At 37.9% G+C, this 23,144-nt stretch overlaps 2 protein-coding genes across 2 annotated transcripts; both read right to left on the reverse strand.

Moving 5' to 3' along the window:
* Window positions 1-4,499: 4,499 nt before the first annotated feature.
* On the reverse strand, window positions 4,500-6,045 carry LOC129095766 (LITAF domain-containing protein-like). The gene is made up of 5 exons (XM_054604324.1): window positions 5,937-6,045; window positions 5,720-5,773; window positions 5,516-5,563; window positions 4,904-5,003; window positions 4,500-4,605 (listed from the first exon to the last, which is right to left on the reverse strand). The coding sequence occupies exons 1-5, from the start codon at window positions 6,043-6,045 to the stop codon at window positions 4,500-4,502; spliced, it is 417 nt and encodes a 138-aa protein (XP_054460299.1).
* A 1,975-nt stretch (window positions 6,046-8,020) lies between these two features.
* Window positions 8,021-13,013, reverse strand: LOC129096336 (LITAF domain-containing protein-like). The gene is made up of 6 exons (XM_054605102.1): window positions 12,953-13,013; window positions 12,626-12,704; window positions 9,491-9,607; window positions 9,274-9,327; window positions 8,970-9,117; window positions 8,021-8,668 (listed from the first exon to the last, which is right to left on the reverse strand). Exons 3-6 carry the CDS (start codon window positions 9,597-9,599, stop codon window positions 8,563-8,565), a joined length of 417 nt encoding a protein of 138 aa, XP_054461077.1. The 5' UTR covers window positions 9,600-9,607; window positions 12,626-12,704; window positions 12,953-13,013; the 3' UTR covers window positions 8,021-8,562.
* Between the last annotated feature and the right edge of the window lie 10,131 nt (window positions 13,014-23,144).

Consider the following 23,144-nt stretch of genomic DNA (forward strand, 5'->3'; position numbering starts at 1 on the left):
TACCACAACATTAAAAAGATTTAACTCTTTTATCAAACTTACCTCAGATAAATTGTTGACTTGAAATCTTGATTATTGACAGGTAAGGTGCATCATCATTTTCCAGTCTGCACCCCTTCAACTATAGTCCAAGTATTTTTATTTTATTTATAATCCCAGTTAATGAAGTCCTCGAGGCAGCAGAAACAAAACGGTTTCCATTTTGTCCCTTATGTGGCTTACAGCTCCCACTGTTTGTAAGAACAAAACAGCTCACTTTGTGAGACCAGTAATGTCCTGCTGCTGCAGTGACACGTCCGGCTGCTCCGAGAAGAAGAATCCACAATTATGATGCATGCCTTGATACTTCACACACCCACATAGTCAAATATATCTTCCATCTCTCTTTCACTCTTCTCTCTCGCTCCCTCTGTCCTCCTCTTTCTATTCATTCTGTCTGCACGTCTGCGTTTCTCTCTGCCTGCTTCACGCTGAATCTGCGGAGGTGTCAACAGAGACGCAATCCCAGCTTTACCTCTGTGCTCCCACACATGGGAAGTATGATTTGCTGGTGCACCTGTCTAAACAGGAAGAAAATGGGAAATAAAGTACAGTACATAAGCGAGGTAATTAACAGCCAATCCAGTATTTGTCACTTGTTTGAACATCTTGGTGTTGTTTCGTGCTCACAGGCTCACTCATCTTCCTCATACACAGAGCTGGAGATTCATCTTTAGTCACCAGATTGGACCAAAACAAATGGAGGTCTCTTCAGCAGTAAGATGTCCGTTGACGGCATGTGTTGCAAAGTGAAGATGGGCTTTGGAAGTAGAGGGTCAGATGGTCAATCTAACCACAGGCAAGCCTTTTGGCCACATGGCCGTCCTAGTAGAGAGTTACGTAACACCCGTGATTCAGCCAAGTCTTCCTTGATCGTGGAGTAATCTCCTCCCCCGTGAGATGGCTTCATGTGGGGTTGGAGAGCAACACGACAAGAGGAAAAAGAACATGACAGCGACCGTACCAGCCAGCTAATCGAGTCAATTTGGATCAGTGAGAGAGAGATTGATGCTGACAGACACTCGTGAGCTCAGTGACAGATAGAGGCCAAACATAGGAGCAGCCAAAGCTGGAGGACAGGAGTGCACACCTCCATCCCACTGTGTCAGTCAAGACAGTCTAATCCAGAGAGGGATAGAGTTTTGGTTGGTGATAGCCAAAGAATGGAGTGATGTTGGCCAGCCGTCTCTCATTGTTTCCAATCTCTGTGCTAAACTAAGTTTAGCTAACAGCTGGCTCTAGTTACAGATCAATCAAACTCTCATCACGAAAGAAAAGGAGTGCATCTCCCAAAATGTCAAACTATTCCTTTACTCTTATTACGTTTAGACAACAAATTCTTTGATTATATTCAGAAAAAATTAAGTCTCAGGAGGGTCCGAGGGTTTTTAATAGATCTGGTTCTGAGCCCACACTTCTGATTTGCCTTGAGAGAGAAACTGAATGTCTGCCATCCTCTCACAGCCATCACTCTCTGATATCTCTGTCTGCCTCGGGTATTTATAAACCATGAACCTTAATTACAAATCACTGCCTTCAACAACTTTGGGAAACCACCTCAGACTCAGCTGGAGTTTGATGTCAGAGACAAAAGAAGACAGAGGTGGAAGACAACAGGGCAGAAAAATGATGACTAACTCAGGGCATCGGTCCTAATCCGTGTAATCCAGTGGTTACTATGGTCACAGTCTAATAGTGCCTTGTTAAGTATGGCCCATCCCATAATCCCATTTTGATCCCACCTTAGGTCCCTCCTCACACGGCCACATACAGATCACACACAGAGGGAAGTTCACAAAGGGAGGCTTGTTGGGGTGGATCTGCATGTGATGACTCAGCAACATCTTACTTCACATGGAGTTAAAAGCATCCACAGCTGGAGGTCTGTAGTTGTCAGCCATGGCTGTGAGGCAGCACAGGACAGATTGCCTTGCCCAAGGGCATCAATTATTAAGTGGACTTTAAGTGTGTCTGATTTATCATTAGAGGCAAGTCTCCAGTGGTTTGATGTCCTTTTTGGGGGGTGCAAGGGTCTTTTTAAACATCTTATTTTCAGTAACAGTTCAGACCAGGTATTAAACAGGTCAATGTAGGAGGTGGTGGTGTGTGAGCTAAAGGGCTGCAGCTCACAGTCTGTTGGCTCTATCTGCTGTCCACTTGGAGAACTGCAGTAAACTTGGGTCTGAGGTCTTAAATATTAAATGGGACATTGTTCAGCTTTGTTTTTAGCCAAGTGGACAATCAGCATAGAGAGGACCACACTTATACTTTGGGAGATAATTAAAATGGTTAGTCCAAAGGTTACATCTTTTTTAAATTTTCCACCACTTCCTGTTCCTTTGTTTTGCAGAATTAAAGATTGTTTAATGGGGGCTAACCCCACCAGCACTACTCATAGACATTATGACCCAATCCAAATGTCCCCCTAAGACCATAAGCCCTGAACCCTCGGGGACTTTACTGACCTCACCTGGTAAATGGTTGAGTGTGAAAGGATGCAAGGGCTTGAAATGGTATAAATAAGAATGGGACAGCACTTAGCTGCGACATATCACATTAGATGACTTCAAAATATGTTTTATACAGTCCTGGCTTTTTATTTTACATTGTTTACTGCCTGATTTAAAACGTCTACCGGGCTCTTGCCTTAAGAGAGGAGAGGTAATTGTCAAATAATCTATTTACTAGTTTTTGTCAAAGGTGTGTGATATAGCCTATATAAGATAAGATAAGATAAGATAATCCTTTATTAGTCCCGCAGCAGGAATGTCGCATTCCTCTAATTTCACTTTTTTTTATGTACCATATTAAATCCTTAATGGTAATGTATCTGTAAGTTTAATATGCCAGGCTGAACACCCATTTGCTTTACTCCTTATTTACCTTGTTTTTTTCTTCTGGTAAACCATTGTTTAACGCATAGACTGTGTATAAGGAGTGGACGTAGTCAATGTGACGTCACCCATTGGTTTGTGGACTGCTGTTATGAAGCCTTGAGTTCGGCGATTTTGCCATCGCCGTGTTGTTTTTTTTGGAACCAATGAACAGAATTTATCATATTTGGACTTTGGAGGAGTTACGTAGAGACTCTGCAAAGGGCTCCACCCTAAAGCATAGCCTGCTTTATGGTATATTTTTCTCTTAATGGGACAATAATTTACTAAATGAACATCAAACTCTATTGAAGAAGACTAAAATAGAGATTGTGACTATAAACTCATGTTCACACTGTTTACTGAGGTAATACATTTATCTCAGTAAACAAACACATTCTACTTTTTCTACTCAATGTCACCACTGGCTGAAGATGTGAGGGCCTCTTCCCCATTAAATACAGCATTCAATTTAAAATAAAGGAAGAGGTTATCACAGAATAGATCTTTATCATAGCAGATATTTTGACATATAGCAGGTAGGATACAGGTTATTAATAGCTCCCCAATTAAGCATTCCCGTAGGCCAAGCCTGTGAGACAGCATACCTGGAATGCAGCCATGCTATTTCCACTGTGACATGTTAGAGTGTAGTCACATGTCAGGTTTGAGAAATGACATCTATATTGACAGAAGTGTTAGAAGTTTAAACCAAACAGCTATTAGCTATTAAAATAAAAAAGATTATTATGCTTCATGGTTTGCTCATAAATGCTAACTGCTAAGAGTTACATTTTGGTCTCAACTATATTTTTCTTTCTTAAGGGAAAATGTATTGCTTGGAAGTACATTTCAACTTTTAGTTGTAATGTAAAAAAAAAAAAAGAAAGTTGCATTTTAATGGTGATTTATTCATTTCAATCATTTCAAGATACAAGCAGCGAGTTTGGTTATAATTATGAGTTCAATCAATAAAATCAATGCTTATTCTATGAGAGTCAAGTAAAAGCTATTCCCATTATTTTTTCATGTTTGTGTTTCATGAAATATGATAATTTCTCATCCAACATTTTTGTGTCACATATTATTATTATTATGTTCATGTTGTCTTCATTAATAACAATCAACATATGAGCTGACATTTCAATAAAAACATTCAAAATGTCAGTAAGCCAAATATTTTGACACCATTTGCATCCTTAGAAACCGAAAAGATTATACAGATTTAATTTAAGTAAAATAAGTCATAAGTTATAGTTATCCACCCATTTGAAGTAATGCAGCACAAAGAGCTTTACAATGAGTGATAATATTCATACAATGACCATAAAAACAGGGGATAAAAGATTTTAAAAAACACAGTTGAAAGTAAATATAAGATGAAAATAAGCTGAAACAGAAACCATAACATAAGATGGAAAATAAAACCTGCTGAATAACAGAACCAGTACCTATATATGGATATATGTGGATATTTGAAGATTAGTATTTTGCTTTCTGATGATGTCTGATTTGGTTGCATGGAGAGGTTTGGCTCTTGTCCAGATATATATTTGGTCATGATTAAAGTCTATATACCTCCTGAAGTTACATTTTTTTATGGATGTGCAGGACCTTGTGACAGTAGGGGCAGGAATGCTCCACATCCTTGCAAGACTTCACGCAGAAGGGGATGCAACAGCAAGGCCAGCACCTGTGTGGAGTATCAGAACAAAGTCATAACCATACTTAGTCATGTGTGGGTGTGTACACTGTGTACACTGTAAATGATTTTAAGGTGGTTCAACTTAAAAGGTTCCCATGCTGCTCTTGAAATTCGAGTTAACTGAACTTAAGCGGACTAATTGGTTCATAGTCGTCTGGTGAGTTTGGTAAATGTGAAACCAACTTAGTTAAGTTTACTGCGCTTGGGAAAACAGTAAGATGAAGATAAAAACAACACTTTTTAAGTTGAATTGACCTGGGTTTTGTGTGTTGGGTTCTGTACTCACAAGAATACTGTTAGCATGGCACAGACATGCCAGGTGTAATAGCCAGTTTTGTAACTGATTTCAGTGACAACAGTGTATTGGCAGTAAGGACACAGCATCTGTCCAGGAAGATCTTCCGGCTTCTCCTGCACCATCATCACCACCACCTGGTGCCCTGCTGTGAGCGAGACACCCATCACCCTGTTAACAGCTACAATACAAAAACCTCCTCACCGTCACTGAACGCGAAGATCTCCTACACTGAAAAGAAATGATCTGAGCGGATGTGAATGTAGCATAATTAATTCATAATTAGACTTGTATCCTTATGAGAAAACATCTAGTTTGAAGTTAATCTGAAGCCATGGGTGTTGTATGTTGAGTAGACCACGTTAACCATGGCTCTGTCAGAAGTTTCTGTTGGAGAACCTGTTAAACCATCTGTTTGGGTGGAGAAAGATCTCTCGTCTATTGTACCACTGAAATATAATTGCAATGATCTTCTCAAGCAACACTCTCACATATGTACCTCAAAATCATTGTAAAATGCTACTTCTGCCTGGTCGACATAAAAACCTTTGCATGTTTGGCATAATATGATGCAAAAAGTTGCCTTCATTTTTTAAAGTAGATGTCCAGGAACATCAGCCGGCAGCTGCTGCATCACCACCACCTGGTTCACTGTGATGAAGAGACACCCATCACCCTTTAACTGCTACAATTAACACCTCCTCACTAACCTGTCACCAAACTGGAAGCTTTCTGACTTGTTCCTATATATTCGGCATATTCAAAGTTTTTTCATCTTGTTAGAAACAGTAGTATAGAGACACTCACCGGGATGTACCACCTGAGGTTGTTGTGCGCTGTACTGGTAAGCAGGTTGTGGCACTGGACATGAGGAGGAGACATTTATCTTGAGGAAGGTTTAAATTATAAACAAGCTGCCATACGGCTTCCACCATATGGACAGAGATAACTGAAGAATAAAGGAGCAACATTCCACTAAAATATGCAGGTAAAATGACTCAGATGAACGTCCCTTATCTCTTACTGGTTTGGATGGTGGGTTGAGGTTGGTAAAATCCCGCGTTGTTGTCTGTAGAGAGACCAGGGTATGGCGGTGCTGGTGCTCCGTAAGGAGGTCCCTGACCCTTTTCCATGATATCTGCTATAGAAGCAGGAATAAAAAAACACCTGTACTGGTAAGCAGGTTGTTGAACTGGACATGAGGAAGAGGCATTTATCTTGAGAAAGGTTTAAATTATAAACAAGCTGCCATACTGCTCCAACAACATGGATTAAAATGACAGGATTCTGTTCTGAAGGTCTGTTATCTCTTACTGGTTTGGACGCCATGCTGATGACAGTGTCTCGCGTTGTGGTTCGCCACGGGGCCATTATGCCACGGTGCTGGTACTCCTGGAAGAGGTTCTCTAGGCCTTTCCATGATATCTGCTAAAAAGAGCAGGAAAAAGAAAAAAACAGAGTAAGGCCCTGTAATCCAAAAAACAATTCTGATCCCTCTGAAAGAAGTGAAAGGAAGGTGTTGAACGGAGCAGGTTGAGCGGTCTAGACTTGGGTCCAGTTTACAACCCGGTCTGTCCTCTATCTATGTTTGCACCATCTCTTGTCTCTCTCTGAAGTGTGAACACTTGCTAAGCAAGTTGGTGATAATTTCAAAGAAATAGGTGCCAGGGTTCCTGGCATACAACTCTCTTGGTGCCAAGTATCAGAGCAAGCTGGTTTGGTGACATTTTTACATTAAACAGTTACAGGAAGAGGCCTCTTCTCACACATGGCAGAGCATGGACGTTCCTGCTTAGTTGCATACTAACATACTATTCATACTATGAACTAAAATAAAGTATGTAGTGCGTTCCGACTGCATAGTGTGTGGATGTTGTGTATTGCAAGAAATGCCTGGATGGTTTGCAAAAGTACAAGACGGGAGCTTACTGGACGTACTCAACCGCCCCAAAATGCATTGCGGTTCTTCATGCGAACTGCGAGGCTGTCGGCTGTCAACAGAAAGGCAGAATATGACAACATGTGCTTCACCTGCTATGACAAGTCAAAGGTTCTAAAGTAGTTTTCACGGGACACTTAAACCTGATTACAGTAACGCGCAACAACATGTGTTTGTGAATCTGATTGTGTGATTCTGATCAACAATATCACACATTGTTCTTGGTAGCTGAGTGTTACAGCATGTGCCATTTAACTGCTACCTCTCACGATTAGATATATCACACATTAAGAGTGTTTGGCAATTTAAATCTTAACCTAAGATCCACTTTCATTTTTTGGGGAGCTTTCTATGAGTTTTGATAAATTCCATGTGATCATCAATAATCATTAACAAGTGGTCAACATAGTCATAGGTTTTTAGTGTCTTTCTGTGGCGTTCGGCTGGTGACATTTCTCTGTTTGCTTGTGTTTTCTGCGTCTGCACTGAATCTGTTTATGTCGGTGAATGTGTTTCTGGGTGCCAGTGTTTTATTCGTTTGCTGCATGTTATTTCTAAAAGCAGCTATCTGAGCCTAATGTTTCATTTGGAGAACAGATGTAATGCTGCTTACCTCGATAAAAAACATGAAAAGAGGGTATGTGAGAGCCTGCTTCTTCCTCTGCAGGGAGCAGATACTTCTGCTTTATTATCTCAAGAGAATTATGTAAAACTGTAAAAGAGACTCAACCTAACTCAAGTTTTTGGATGGTTGATGGACCATGAGGACAGCTCAATCTGAATGTATTACACCGCAGATTGTTTTTCTTCCTTACCTCTAGATGGCACTGCAGGATTTAGGCAAATTTTTCACAATCTTTTAAAGCACCTGGTGTTTTTTAGGAATAGCATTTTATTTTATGGTGTTATTTATGTTTAATAAATACCATGTATATTGACAGGGATCTGCTTAAGCAGTTTAGATCATATTCTGATGACAGTACAGAGATTAAAAAATATATATAAATATATTATATTCACATTACTGTTTGCTCATAGGCAAGCTGCTAATAGTTACATTTTGATCTAAAAAATATATTCTCTTTAACTTTTTTTCTAATATGCAATTTCTTATTGACAACATTCAGTCATAAAGACAAAAAAAAAGAATGAAAGTTACATTTCAACGATGATCAATTGGTGGTTTATTCATTTGAATCATTTCACAATTCAGGTTTATGAGTTGGTTATTATTGTGATAGAAGGCTTTCAACTTTCTCAAGAATGAGTTTAATCAATAAACAGTCTTATTTAAGATGATTATCCTATAAGTTTCATGTAAAAGCTATTCTTATTATTTTTTAAATGTTAGTGTTTCGTCTTCGAAAAAACAAAACATTTTAGGTCAACATATTAAAGAACTTCAATTTCATTAGAAACATGAAACATGCCTAAAGTTATGTTAAGAAATGATATGATCATGATAATTAGACTGTTCACATACAGATTAGATTAGATTTAGATCACCGGGTAGAAAATAAGAAGAAATCACATCTCTTATGTGATCTACAGATATGTACAGTACAGAGTAATGCCGGTGCAGCCCACATGTTACACAAGTGAGCACAGGGTTCACGGTGACGTCTGATGTGTTTGCATAAAGAGGCTCGGCTCTGGTCACGGTCCTCTTCCGTTGTTGTCACTTCATCAGGGTTGACTCTGTAGTGCTGCTTCACCTGCGTTTATGGATGTGCAGGACGTTGTTACAGGAGGGGCAGGAATGCTCCACATCCTTGCAAGCATCCACGCAGAAAGGGATAAAACAGCAAGGCCAGCACCTGGTGTGGAGTATCAGAAAAGAAGTTAAAATAATACTTCATCATTCATTTTAAAGCTTCCTTTCAACCTAAAATATGCTAGTAAACTGAACTTGTTTAATGAGTTAAGTTTAATGAACTTCAATCACAAATGAAATGTACTTTGAGACATTAAGTTAAATCAATTCTAATATGGTAATCATCTATCTTCACAAACTTAATTTAATGACTCCCAGCAGTACATTTATTCAGCTCATCTTTAAAGGTATTAAAAAAACTTCAGATTAACTTGTGTGTTGGGGGTGTGTGTTGCTTTACTCACAAGAATACTCCCAGTGTGCCACAGATCAGCCAGGTGAGCAGTCCATTTTTGTAATCGATTTTAGTGACGACCGTGTTCCGGCAGTGAGGACACGTCATCTGTCCAGGAACATCAGACGGCAGCTGCTGCATCACCACCACCTGGTTCACTGTGATGAAGAGACACCCATCACCCTTTAACTGCTACAATTAACACCTCCTCACTAACCTGTCACCAAACTGGAAGCTTTCTGACTTGTTCCTATATATTCGGCATATTCAAAGTTTTTTCATCTTGTTAGAAACAGTAGTATAGAGACACTCACCGGGACGTACCACCTGAGGTTGTTGTGCGCTGTACTGGTAAGCAGGTTGTGGCACTGGACATGAGGAGGAGACATTTATCTTGAGGAAGGTTTAAATTATAAACAAGCTGCCATACGGCTTCCACCATATGGACAGAGATAACTGAAGAATAAAGGAGCAACATTCCACTAAAATATGCAGGTAAAATGACTCAGATGAACGTCCCTTATCTCTTACTGGTTTGGATGGTGGGTTGAGGTTGGTAAAATCCCGCGTTGTTGTCTGTAGAGAGACCAGGGTATGGCGGTGCTGGTGCTCCGTAAGGAGGTCCCTGACCCTTTTCCATGATATCTGCTATAGAAGCAGGAATAAAAAAACACCTGTAAGTAAGAGAAAATACAGCAAAAAATGAACCTGAGTGATCCTTGTAATCCACAAATCAGTTGAGAGAAGCAAAGTGAAGATGTTGAATGCTCTGTTGGGTGGTTAAAAGTCTCACCACTTCACTCTGAAAGCAACAACACTTGTTAATCAAGTTATTTTTGGCTTTTCATTATCAGAGAAACGAAAACACATGACATGTGTATGCAAGTAAGCTGGTTTGGTGGCATTGCTTTTTCACATAAAACTGGACGCCACTCCCTCCTCTCTCATGAACAAAAGTCTGATTCTACTGTAAGTAAACTCATGTAAATTGTACTTTCCTCTCTCTCTGGTTTACCAAACACACAAATAGTACCCAATGTCCAATGGTTTATTTCAGAAATGTATTTGCATGTAAGACACTTTTCCAACACACCTGTGAGCAGCTAATGCAAATGAGAATTTGTCTTGAAACTGACTTTGAGTATAAGGGTTATCATTCTGCAGAGGAGTGCTGGCTGATTGAATTCAGGTTCAGTTTGTCAAACTCAACTAATGATGGTGTTGAAAAAATACAAACATGTCACAGGTAAATTTATGGGAGCTGGGAGAGTCCAATGCATCACACCTTAAGAAACAACGAGGAAATGCACAAGGAAACCTAAATGCTGCAAGTCGTAAACAGCAACAGATACATGTCGGCTGTGGCGTAGTGGAGAGCAAGGTAGTTCTCCAATCAGAGGGTCTGTGGTTCGATACCCGGCTTCGGCAGTCGATGTGTCACTTAACCCCAAGTTGCTCCTGAAGGCTTGCCATCGGTGTGGACTGGATGTTGCATGAATGTTAGTTAGAGTCTGATGGTGGCACCTTGCATGGTAGCCTGTCATCAGTGTGAATGGGTGAATGATATGTAATATACTACTGATTGTAAGTCGCTTTGGATAAAAGCGTCTGCTAAATGACTGTAATGTAATTATTATCACAATACACCTTTTTACAGAAGACATTTTGACATTTCACATTTGGAAAAACACAGGTGTAAATAATATATTGAATGATGACTGAACACCATTTAGCTGCTTCAGTTTGAGGGCGGTGGAATTGACCTTTATCACAGCAGACATTGTGACTTAGTGACTCAGTTAAGCACGGGTCAAACAAGTTTTATTAACGATGGCTCAGGGCATGAAGTCATGGCTCTGGATGTAACAGAGCCATGACTTCACCTGTACTTTTTCTACTATAACAAGTCAAGATGTTTGCTGTGGAAAAGGCCTGTAGAAGTCAGTTATTAATAAAAGGCTAATACTGTATAAGTCGATCTCATCTCCAATAATATCTGTTTGTGAATCTGATCAACAATATCACACAATAAGAATGATTTAAAGTCTTGATTTAAAGGGTCCACTTACTACTTCTATACTTCGGGAGCTTTCTATCGGTTTGATGAGTTTTCATATGACTGAATTCTCAGAAAATAAAAGTTTAAGTTAAGAATGAACTTTCATGCTTATCCGGGGCCGGGTCGCATAAAGTTGAACTAAAATAAACATTTTCAACTATCCTTAAGAGTCCGTTTTCTGTTGTATTCAGCTTGTGACTTCTCTCTGGTTGTGTTTGTGTCCACACCTAATCTCTGCGGCTGTAAACTACTAAATATTATTGGCGACCAGTTACGGCTGCATGCTCAAAGATCTTGTGGTTGCAGTGACTCACACTTTTTAATGCCTCTTTTATAGTAGCACTGGCTGCCTGCAGGCTCCTCACTCACAACTCTTAACCAGCCGCAGGTGATAACACAGCTGAGGGCATCGTTTAATTTTGATTCATTTTAGTTTTCACAAGATTGGCATGTGTTTTTATAAGCTGCATTCATCAAGCTCAGAATTCAGAGAATGCAGGCGAGCTACAGAGAACAAAATCTTCAAGATCTTGATCAACCGGTCCACCTGTGAATCAAAAACCACTGAACTCCAATGAACACTGTTGTTCTGTCTAAACATGTAATGAGGACTGATTATATGTTGGTATACAGTACCAGTCAAAAGTTTGGACACACCTTCTCATTCAATGGTTTCTCTTTATTTTTTATTTTTTTCTACATTGTAGATTAATATTGAAGACATCCAAACTATGAAGGAACACATATGGAATTATGTGGTAAACAAACAAATGCTCAACAAACCAGAATATGTTTTATATTTTACATTCTTCAGAGTAGTTGAAGGAGAAGGTGTGTCTAAACTTTTGACTGGTACTGTATGTATACTGATTCAACTTATCATCATGTTCAAGGCATCAAATTAAAGTTAGAAAATTGTATGATGGTCAGATTTAACTTAACATTTATTCCTTATGGGAAAAACCTAAGCCAATATTTAACTGGCACACACATGAAAACAAAGCAACACACACAGTTGTGTATTCATAACTTTTGGGGACATTACCCCTGCTTCACCCCCGGTGTGTGAAGGAGAGGTACCACAGGTCCTTACTTGTTTTTTTGTTTTTTTTATTTCATTTTAATTTTTCTTTTATCTTGTTTTTCTTTTACTATGTCTCTTGTGTGCACTTTACCCTATGCTGCTGTAATCCTGCAAATTTCCCCGCTGCGGGACTAATAAAGGATTATCTTATCTTATCTTATCTTATTACATTGACCAACATTAATTTCCTTGAGACTTACCTTCACCCTCACCATAATCATAACTGCTACGAGCCTAATTCTAAACCTTAACTAACCTTAACTTAAACCAAGGCTTCACCCTAAAATGTACTGATTCCCATTATGGAGAGGCAAGTCCCCACAATGTGACTGTGCAAAGAGGTAATGGACCATCCCCCCATACAGACCCAAGCTAAGTTCCAGTGACAGAGGGGTTTATAAATCAACAAAATCAGACAAACAAGAAACTTTCAGGTTCTGCTAGCATGTCGTATTACTTCTGACTCTGAGCTATGAGCTATGTATGTATGTTTCATTTTTAGGATGGATGTAATGCTGCTTACCTTTATATGAGGGCAGGAGGGTGTGTGTGCCTGGCACTGCTTCTTCCTCTGATGTTTGAAGAGTTAATGTGGCAAGACACTGTAGAAAACAAGTAATGGGGATTTCATTCCATATTTTAGCAAATATATGTTGAAATAAGAAAATAGCATTTAGAAATTCAACAAGAGAGTGAAGTCAACACCCATGACGACTGCACCTTTTCACACTGTTGCTCAACCTTCTTTCTAATTTTTTTATTGTGTAGAATAACATCAGTTTAGACTGAGGAGTATAAAAGTGAGAGACATTTACACAAATATTTTTAGGATGGATGTAATGCTGCTTACCTTTATATGAGGGCAGGAGGGTGTGTGTGCCTGGCACTGCTTCTTCCTCTGATGTTTGAGAACAACTGAGGAAGGCAAATGTACAGCGTGTCAGGAAGAAGGTTGAGCAGTTGTGTTTTTTTCTTTCTTCTTTTCCCTCCCACTGTCTTGTTCCCCTCCTTTTTTTCTTAGATGTTTTTTGTTTATGATTGTATATCCAAACTATTGGCACTATATATAAGGATATTTGTGTAAATGTCTCTCACTTTTATACTCCTCAGTCTAAACTGATGTTATTCTACACAATAAAAAAATTAGAAAGAAGGTTGAGCAACAGTGTGAAAAGGTGCAGTCGTCATGGGTGTTGACTTCACTCTCTTGTTGAATTTCTAAATGCTATTTTCTTATTTCAACATATATTTGCTAAAATATGGAATGAAATCCCCATTACTTGTTTTCTACAGTGTCTTGCCACATTAACTCTTCAAACATCAGAGGAAGAAGCAGTGCCAGGCACACACACCCTCCTGCCCTCATATAAAGGTAAGCAGCATTAAAAATGAAACATACATACATAGCTCATAGCTCAGAGTCAGAAGTAATACGACATGCTAGCAGAACCTGAAAGTTTCTTGTTTGTCTGATTTTGTTGATTTATAAACCCCTCTGTCACTGGAACTTAGCTTGGGTCTGTATGGGGGGATGGTCCATTACCTCTTTGCACAGTCACATTGTGGGGACTTGCCTCTCCATAATGGAAAGTCAAAATCTTCACCACTAGACTGGCTACTTGTTTATGGTAATACTTATTATTCAATAAATGTGTGTCTTATCGTATTGAGATTATGTTATAGTACATCATAGTAGCCAATTAGACACATTTGGTAGACAAAAAGTACAGTTTTTGATTCATTCATTTAACTAGTTTAATGCAAGCCTGTTTAGATATAAAGCAGTGGTTTCCAATTTGGGGGTCGAGACCCCACAAGGGGTCGCTAGATTAATTTTATCAGTTGTAAAATGATTACAACAACAGGAAAAAAATAGTGGCCAATACACAGAATATTCAACTTTCTTCAATAGTCATAACTCAATAAGGACATGTTTTGTATGTTTTATTTTCCCCAAAGCATCATGACCTCTTGAGGGAAAAAGTGTAGCTAGCATGCAGCAAACATATATGGATACATATATTTTTCAAATTTTATAAAAATAATTGAATGTGTAAATCAGTGGCTAAACAGTGGCCTCATATAGATAAACAGATGTGTGCTCCTAACTTTAACCCAACGAGCCAAGTTGAGACGATCACGCAACTCAAATGGTTTGTGTCATATGACTCATATGCATCATGATGTGTTTCTGTAAAAAATCCATTATGCTGCAAAGAGAGACACAATTCAAAGTATACTAAGAATAAAAGCAGAGAAGTACAAACACTTCTGTACACTGACATAACATATTCTGAGGACAGGAAGAACGGATCCGAAGAAAAGAACAGCTGTTTCACAAATTATGACATAGTCACCAGTTTACTACGCAAACTTGTACAATTACATGCTGTGTTAACTAGTATGACCTCAAAAAGTTCAATAAGACAGTATCAGCTTAACAGTGGAAAGATAGTTTGCTGGTTTATTATACTGCATTGTATTGCACAGACCTCAATTATTTTAAAAAAAATAGAATTTTTATATTATCATGCAATTGCTTTATTTTATTTCATAGTATGTGTTTGATCTCATTTTGGAATTTATTTATTACTTATACTTACCTACATTCAAAATATATTATAATAAATATATTTGCTTTTGTGTTGTGAGTGCTAAACGGTTCTGAAGCTTGAACATCTTCTACACTGAAAAAAAGGGAAATAGCAGGTCTTTGAATTGACATGATGAAGTTAGTATATGCAACACAATTCATTTATATTCCGTCTGTGAACGTGGTTTAATCAAGTAGACTTCAGTTGTTTATGGAGAATGTTAAATGTACTAGTTTCTCTCGCGTTGATTGAATTGAAATAGTAATTGTGTTTGGTCACCACCGGAAATGGAATATATTCAAAAGGCGCCAGGAAGTGTCAAGACAAGAAGAAGAAGAAGAAGAAGAAGAAGAAGAAGAAGAAGAAGAAGAAGAAGAAGAAGAAGAAGAAGAAGAAGAAGAAGAAGAAGAAGAAGAAGAAGAAGAAGAAAAAGAAGAAGAAGAAAAAGAAGAAGAAGAAGAAGAAGAAGAAGAAAAAGAAGAAGAAGAAGAAGAAGAAGAAAAAGAAGAAGAAGAAGAAGAAGAAGAAAAAGAAGAAAAAGAAAAGAAGAAAAGAAGAAGAAGAAGAAGAAGAAGAAGAAGAAGAAGAAGAAGAAGAAGAAAGAAGAAGAAGAAGAAGAAAAAGAAGAAGAAAAAGAAGAAGAAGAAGAAGAAGAAGAAGAAGAAGAAGAAGAAGAAGAAGAAGAAGAAGAAGAAAAAGAAGAAGAAGAAGAAGAAGAAGAAGAAGAAGAAGAAGAAGAAGAAGAAGAAGAAGAAGAAAAAGAAGAAGAAGAAGAAGAAGAAGAAGAAGAAGAAGAAGAAGAAGAAGAAGAAGAAGAAGTGCCTTTGACCGCCAAAACTGTAAGATTCTGCAGCACGTCACCTCCGACAGAGAGTTACTGAACAGGTAAGTTCATCAAATTGATTTATTTCAGAATGTAACTTAACGATTACAACAGTCTGACGACAGACTAGCTACAGAGCTACTGTTATGCTGCGTTCACAGCAAGAGCGAAGCGAATGTTTCTCACGTTCAGTTTACATGAAAGTCAACGTAACGTAATGTAACGTAATGTAACGTAATGTAACGTGTAACGTAATGTAACGTAGTGTAACGTAATGTAACGTAATGTAACGTAATGTAGTGTAACGTAATGTAACGTAATGTAACGTAATGTAATGTAACGTAGTGTAACGTAATGTAACGTGTAATGTAATGTAACGTAGTGTAACGTAACGTAGTGTAACGTAATGTAACGTGTAATGTAATGTAACGTAATGTAACGTAATGTAATAGTGTAACGTATAACGTGTAATGTAACGTAGTGTAACGTGTAATGTAACGTGGTAGTGTAACGTAATGTAACGTGTAATGTAACGTGTAATGTAACGTAATGTAACGTAATGTAACGTGTAATGTAACGTAGTGTAACGTAATGTAACGTGTAATGTACGTTACATTACACGTTACATTACGTTACATTACACGTTACATTACGTTACATTGTAACGCACAGGAGACGCGAACTCGAGCGGCGCGAAGGAGGCGAAATTCTCCTCCCGTCACTCTGTCGTCAATCAGCCAATCAGCGTTGAGATTTTTGCGTTACATTACGTTACACTACGTTACACTACGTTACATTACGTTACACGTTACATTACGTTACATTACACGTTACATTACGTTACATTACATTACACTACGTTACATTACATTACATTACGTTACATTACGTTACACTACGTTACATTACGTTACACGTTACATTACGTTACACGTTACATTACGTTACATTACGTTACATTACGTTACATTACGTTACACGTTACATTACGTTACATTACACTACACTACGTTACATTACGTTACATTACGTTACACTACGTTACATTACGTTACACTACGTTACATTACGTTACATTACGTTACATTACGTTACATTACGTTACATTACGTTACATTACGTTACATTACGTTACACTACGTTACATTACGTTACACTACGTTACATTACGTTACACGTTACATTACGTTACATTACGTTACATTACGTTACACGTTACATTACGTTACACTTACACGTTACATTACGTTACACTACATTACATTTACACTTACATTACGTTACATTACGTTACACTACGTTACATTACGTTACATTACGTTACATTACGTTACATTACGTTACATTACGTTACATTACGTTACACTACGTTACATTACGTTACACGTTACATTACGTTACACTACGTTACATTACGTTACACTACGTTACATTACGTTACACTACATTACGTTACATTACGTTACATTACGTTACGTTACATTACGTTACATTACGTTACACGTTACACTACGTTACATTACGTTACACTACGTTACATTACGTTACACGTTACATTACGTTACACTACGTTACATTACGTTACACTACGTTACATTACGTTACACTACGTTACATTACGTTACACGTTACATTACGTTACATTACGTTACACTACGTTTACGTTGACTTTCATGTAAACTGAACGTGAGAAACATTCGCTTCGCTCTTGCTGTGAACGCGCATAACAGTAGCTCTGTAGCTAGTCTGTCGTCAGACTGTTGTAATCGTTAAGTTACAAACTGAAATAAATCAATTTGATGAACTTACCTGTTCAGTAACTCTCTGTCGGAGGTGACGTGCTGCAGAATCTTACAGTTTTGGCGGTCAAAGGCACTTCTTCTTCTTCTTCTTCTTCTTCTTCTTCTTCTTCTTCTTCTTCTTCTTCTTCTTGTCCTTGTTGTCCTGCAGAGAGAACTAACAAAACATGAATTCTGACTTTTTACAAACAACCATCATTATGTTGTTATTTCGGGGTCCCTTTTTGTACATGCATGATCATTAAATCACAGTAAAATAGTTTATTTTCGGTTCATATTGGAGCTTTAATGCTCTGACTAATGATGATCTTGGTGTATGTTACAGCTTTTGCATCACTACAAGTTAAAGCATCCCCATTTTGGATGCAGTTCTCGCTTTCCATGTACCAGCACTGTCCATGCACATTTAAGACGTGGAATGCCCTTATTGTCCACCAAAGTAAAATCCACTCCACAGGGGTCTCTCGCAAAGAGAAAGCAATATTCAGTTGCCACCTTTGTGCTTGTAGTGATTTGGCATCAGAGAGGGATTATTTTGCTCATATAAATGCACATCATTACACGTGTAATGTAATGTAACGTAGTGTAACGTAATGTTGTTACATTACAACATAGTGTAATGTAACGTGTAATGTAACGTAGTGTAACGTGTAATGTAACGTTATAAAAATCTCAACGCTGATTGGCTCGAGTTCGCGTCTCCTGTGCGTTGACGTTACACTACGTTACATTACGTTACACTACGTTACATTACACATTACATTACACTATGTTACACGTTACATTACACTACATTACATTACACGTTACACTACATTACACTACGTTACGTTACACTACATTACATTACACGTTACATTACACGTTACATACATCTTTTATTCTGGTTAGGGGGTACTTGGCTAAAAAAGTATTTCACAGGGGGAACATCACTGAAAAAAGGTTGAGAACCACTGCTCTAGTAGATCACTTTATCATCATCCAGAGCCGTATTCACTGAATCCAGCAAGCCACACGTCGACTGTAATGTAATGTAATGTTTACTACAGCTGTATGAACCGAAAATAAACTATTTTACTGTGATTTAATGATCATGCATGTACAAAAAGGGACCCCGAAATAACAACATAATGATGGTTGTTTGTAAAAAGTCAGAATTCATGTTTTGTTAGTTCTCTCTGCAGGACAACAAGGACAAGAAGAAGAAGAAGAAAAAGAAGAAGAAGAAAAAGAAGAAAAAGAAGAAGAAGAAGAAGAAGAAGAAGTGCCTTTGACCGCCAAAACTGTAAGATTCTGCAGCACGTCACCTCCGACAGAGAGTTACTGAACAGGTAAGTTCATCAAATTGATTTATTTCAGTTTGTAACTTAACGAAGAACAGTGCCTTTGACCGCCAAAACTGTAAGATTCTGCAGCACGTCACCTCCGACAGAGAGTTACTGAACAGGTAAGTTCATCAAATTGATTTATTTCAGTTTGTAACTTAACGATTACAACAGTCTGACGACAGACTAGCTACAAAGCTACTGTTATGCGCGTTCACAGCAAGAGCGAAGCGAATGTTTCTCAGTTCAGTTTACATGAAAGTCGTAACGAATGTTTCTCACGTTCAGTTTACATGTAAAGTCAACGTAGTGTAACGTAATGTAACGTAGTGTAACGTAATGTAGTGTAACGTAATGTAACGTAGTGTAACGTAATGTAGTGTAACGTAATGTAACGTAACGTAACGATTGCACGAATCAGCTATATATGATACCAGATTTGAAAGTCAGGGATGAGTGATTGGAGCTGGCTTGTTGGGTCAAATGTGAGCAGGACTGGTTGGCATTAATGTAACTGTTACTGTATATACTGAGAAATGAAAAACTATTTTAAAAGATTAAAAACAACATCTATAATGTGAATTCATTAAAAATATTTTGAATGATCAATGACAAAAAAATTAAGACATTCCTACTGATGAATTGCTTGAAAATGTTTTCTAATTGACCACATAATCCATGTACCTTTACAGTCGTTTTCCGTGGTGTCTGGAAAAGTGCCGGTGCAGGTTACCGGTAAGCAAAGCTCTTCCTTTTTAAAGTATCAACACCATATTGATTTGTTGTGGTGAGCCTGTTAGCTAACAGTTTCGTGTTTACACATCCGACTGACATGATGCAACAGTAGCATTCATTGGGAATCGCCCAGGTGTCTTCCTTTGGGAAGGAAAGTCCAAAATTCACCATTTATTTAAAGCTCTGTTTTGGTCTTCACCAATTCCTGAGTATATGTGACTCTTTAGCTGCTAAATGCTCCACTGTGTTCACCAGCTACTAGCTCATTTGTCTGAATTTAGTGCTGGCCAGGTAGTTTGGTTTTATTATATAATTTTTCTACTGAAAAGAGCAGTACATTTTAGGGTGAAGCCTTGGTTTAAGTTAAGGTTAGTTAAGGTTTAGAATTAGGCTCGTAGCAGTTATGATTATGGTGAGGGTGAAGGTAAGTCTCAAGGAAATTAATGTTGGTCAATGTAATAAGATAAGATAAGATAATCCTTTATTAGTCCCGCAGCGGGGAAATTTGCAGGCTTACAGCAGCATAGAGTAAAGTGCACACAAGAGACATAGTAAAAGAAAAACAAGATAAAAATAAAAAAACAAGTATTATAAATAAGCAATAAAAAACAGTAGAGTCAACAATAACTGAAATATTATATTTACAGACAGAAAAACAACAACTATTATAACTATAATTGCACAGTGTATTTGTATTGCACAGGTTTTTAGTGTCATGTGGTCATGTGGTCTGCTGGGAGCTGAGCTGGTTGTGCAGCCTGACAGCAGCAGGAAGGAAGGACCTGCGGTACCTCTCCTTCACACACCGGGGGTGAAGGAGCTGCACAGAGCTGCCAGGGTGTCCTGCATGGGGTGAGAGGTGTTGTTCATCAGGGATGACAGCTTGGCCATCACCCTCCTGTCTCCCACCACCTCCACCGTATCCAGTGGACACCCCAGCACCCCAGTGGACACCCCAGCACACACTATTTGAATGGACAGTTTTTATATTGTGTTATCCCTTTACTGTATTTTATATTAGTTAACTAGATCCTTGTAAATATTTAATGTTGATTGAATGAAACCTTTATTTATACAGTAGAAACTAACCAAGGTCATGGGTGCTTTATAGGGACATACAAATAATAAGTGTGACAATAAGTAGTTACATAGTAACACAATTCAACACAACATCCACCAACAGGTTAAAATAAAAATAAATATGGTTACACGGCAAAAGGACAAGGATATTAATTAAAACAGTTCATTATCAACTTGTATTAATGTTTCAATGTTTGAGGCAAACTGTGAAAAACTTTGAAGTGTGCCATGTCCAGGGATGTACTGAAGGGTATTTGGGTTGAAAGTCAATAAAAGCTGTTTTCTCTAAAGCATTCTTACTTTAATCCTAGGGATTTATAAAAGAAAACAACACTGAATTTATGAGAGATATCTTGAATATGTTGTGCATTCAGATGCATCAGGGGACATTCATAGATGTGTTCCTTTCCATCCAGTAAATGCCACATGCACATCTTTTGTTCTGATATTTCAAGTGATTGTGAAAGCCTGCAGGTTGTGCAACATTTGACATTTTGAGGGTCATCAGAATAAAACGTAATTGTGTAAGGTTGACATGAAAAAAACATTAAAGGATACCTATCCAGCTTGTTTGGCCCAAGCACAGAAATATAAAAAAAATGGGTCACAAATATATACTTTCATTAAAAGGCAACAGCAGGGCATTATAGTTTTAAGAAAACCTTGTTAAAACAGGAGCAAAAAGTGCATTTGTGGAGACTATTTTTAACTGCTAATTAACACATTGTGGTGGAAATTTCTGTTGAATGAAGTCTAAAGTTAAAATTTGGAACTCTATTGAGTATTCGCAGCAGCAAGACAGTGTCTGTTAGATCAACTGAAAATAAACCACAGCGCCCAGATTCACTGTAACAGAAGAACATGTCACCTGGTGCAACATCTGGCTCTTCTTAATAAGTTGGTATAAACAAATCCACATTGAGTATCCAACAGTAATTCAAGGTTATTTGGAAAGGGCTCACATTGAAAGAGAACCAGCAGAGGGTGCAGTGTGACAGTGAGACTGTTATTTTGTAGGAAGAGAACTTGATCGGGCTCTTCTGAAGAGAACTGCAGCAGATGATTGTCAAACCCTCTTTACTGAAGTTAAGCTGCCTGAAAAGTTGCGGTGATCCTCATAATTTATGGTTTGTGAACATGCCATCACATTCATCCCTTGTATTTGCTTTTAATCACTTTTATTGTGTTGTCAGGATTCATTTATCTCATCTTTTGAAAGCTTTCATGACACCAGGACTGCATTTACTCAGTATTTAATGTAATGTTACATACTGGCCATACGGAATAAACAGTCAACCAGGGATATCAAGAGAAAAACATTTTGCTGGAATGTGGCTGACTTTAATCTGATTTCAACATGGCTGCAGGTTGACTATGTAAGTGTGAAATAAAGATTTTAAAAAATATTCATACAATAAGTGAAGACCTGCTAGAATACAGTGTGAACAGAGCTGCGTAACATTACAATATTGTAAGAAAATATATAAAAACGAACAAGTCAGGTTTAACTTACTTCCAGAAAAATTGTGAGTTTGCTCTTAAAGATATATGCAGTAGGTTAAATACAGATAAGTAAATAAAACTAAAGATAAAAGTGGAGAGTTGTAGACATTTGCAGTTCAAAAATAGTTACAAATAAGTGAAAACTGTTTAAATAGCGCAGCATGTTTTTAAAGAAATTAAGCCCTTTAAGTGTTTGTGTTCTCCACAGTATGCATGTACAGTATATCTATGTACAGATATCAACACAGCACGAATGGTCAGTGCAGGAAAACACAGATGACTGACAGTCTTCATGGTGGTTTTAGTCCATTGAATGCTGAAAAAGGACCTTTTGTTATTATATTTAGAGAAACTATAACTCTTCATTTGTTTTCTCATTTCTACCCAGGCATTATTTTAATCTTCTTAAAGCGGGTAATAAGTTGATGATATAATTAAGTTATGACAAAAACATTTTGTTTTGTCACTTTGTGAATTCATTAAGCTTTGTTATTTCCAGCCCCTTCTCATTCAAAGGGCGTCTAGTATCGACGCTTTGTCACGCCCCTTGACGTATGATACCGCTGCACAAGGCACCATTCTGTCAATGTGTGTCACCTGTCATGTGTGTTATACGCATACGTCCTGCACAGATGTAACACACATAACAGGGAATATATTCATATTCGCAGTTACATTCAGACAGGACGATGAAAGAAATGCGTCTTGCTTTTTACAGGCTGACAGGAGGGATGAAAGAAGAAAAGACATTTATATAATGGAGTCATTTATTAATATATTTGTGGGGCAAGAGGAACAGATCGGTAACGTTAGCTGTCAACTTCATGTTATTCTTCCTAAAATCTAACTGTCCATATTGGAACAAACAAAGAGATGTTAGCATTGGGTCTTTTTTTCTTGCCTTTTTTCAAACCGTCACATCAAAAATCAATGCTCCACTTTGTTCACCTGAGTTTTTTCTGCTGAATACAGACTGCTATGTTTCTCCTCATCAATCACTGCTGATGTGGGCGTTGTAGGTGACATTGGGTTATCTTGAATGGACATGACATGTATTTTGAAACTTTTCCCTCAAATGACAACAACTCTGTATATTTTGATCAATGTGTTCAAGGTTGTTTCTCCTGTTATCTCTAGAGGACAGGGAGATCACAAAAGGTTTTTTTCAGCCACTCATGGCTGT

The sequence above is a fragment of the Anoplopoma fimbria genome, chromosome 9 (genome assembly GCF_027596085.1).
Source record: "Anoplopoma fimbria isolate UVic2021 breed Golden Eagle Sablefish chromosome 9, Afim_UVic_2022, whole genome shotgun sequence".
Lineage (NCBI taxonomy): Eukaryota > Metazoa > Chordata > Actinopteri > Perciformes > Anoplopomatidae > Anoplopoma > Anoplopoma fimbria.

Bases quoted from the DNA above. Each gene is read 5' to 3' on its own strand.
- LOC129095766 (XM_054604324.1), bottom strand. From the start codon at position 6,045: ATGGAAAAGGGTCAGGGACCTCCTTACGGAGCACCAGCACCGCCATAC. The intron at 5,774-5,936 runs GTAAGAGATAAG...CCTCATGTCCAG, and splicing joins TCAACCCACCATCCAAACCA to TGCCACAACCTGCTTACCAG. The intron at 5,564-5,719 runs GTGAGTGTCTCT...TCTTCATCACAG, and splicing joins ACCTCAGGTGGTACATCCCG to TGAACCAGGTGGTGGTGATG.
- LOC129096336 (XM_054605102.1), bottom strand. From the start codon at position 9,599: ATGGAAAAGGGTCAGGGACCTCCTTACGGAGCACCAGCACCGCCATAC. The intron at 9,328-9,490 runs GTAAGAGATAAG...CCTCATGTCCAG, and splicing joins TCAACCCACCATCCAAACCA to TGCCACAACCTGCTTACCAG. The intron at 9,118-9,273 runs GTGAGTGTCTCT...TCTTCATCACAG, and splicing joins ACCTCAGGTGGTACGTCCCG to TGAACCAGGTGGTGGTGATG.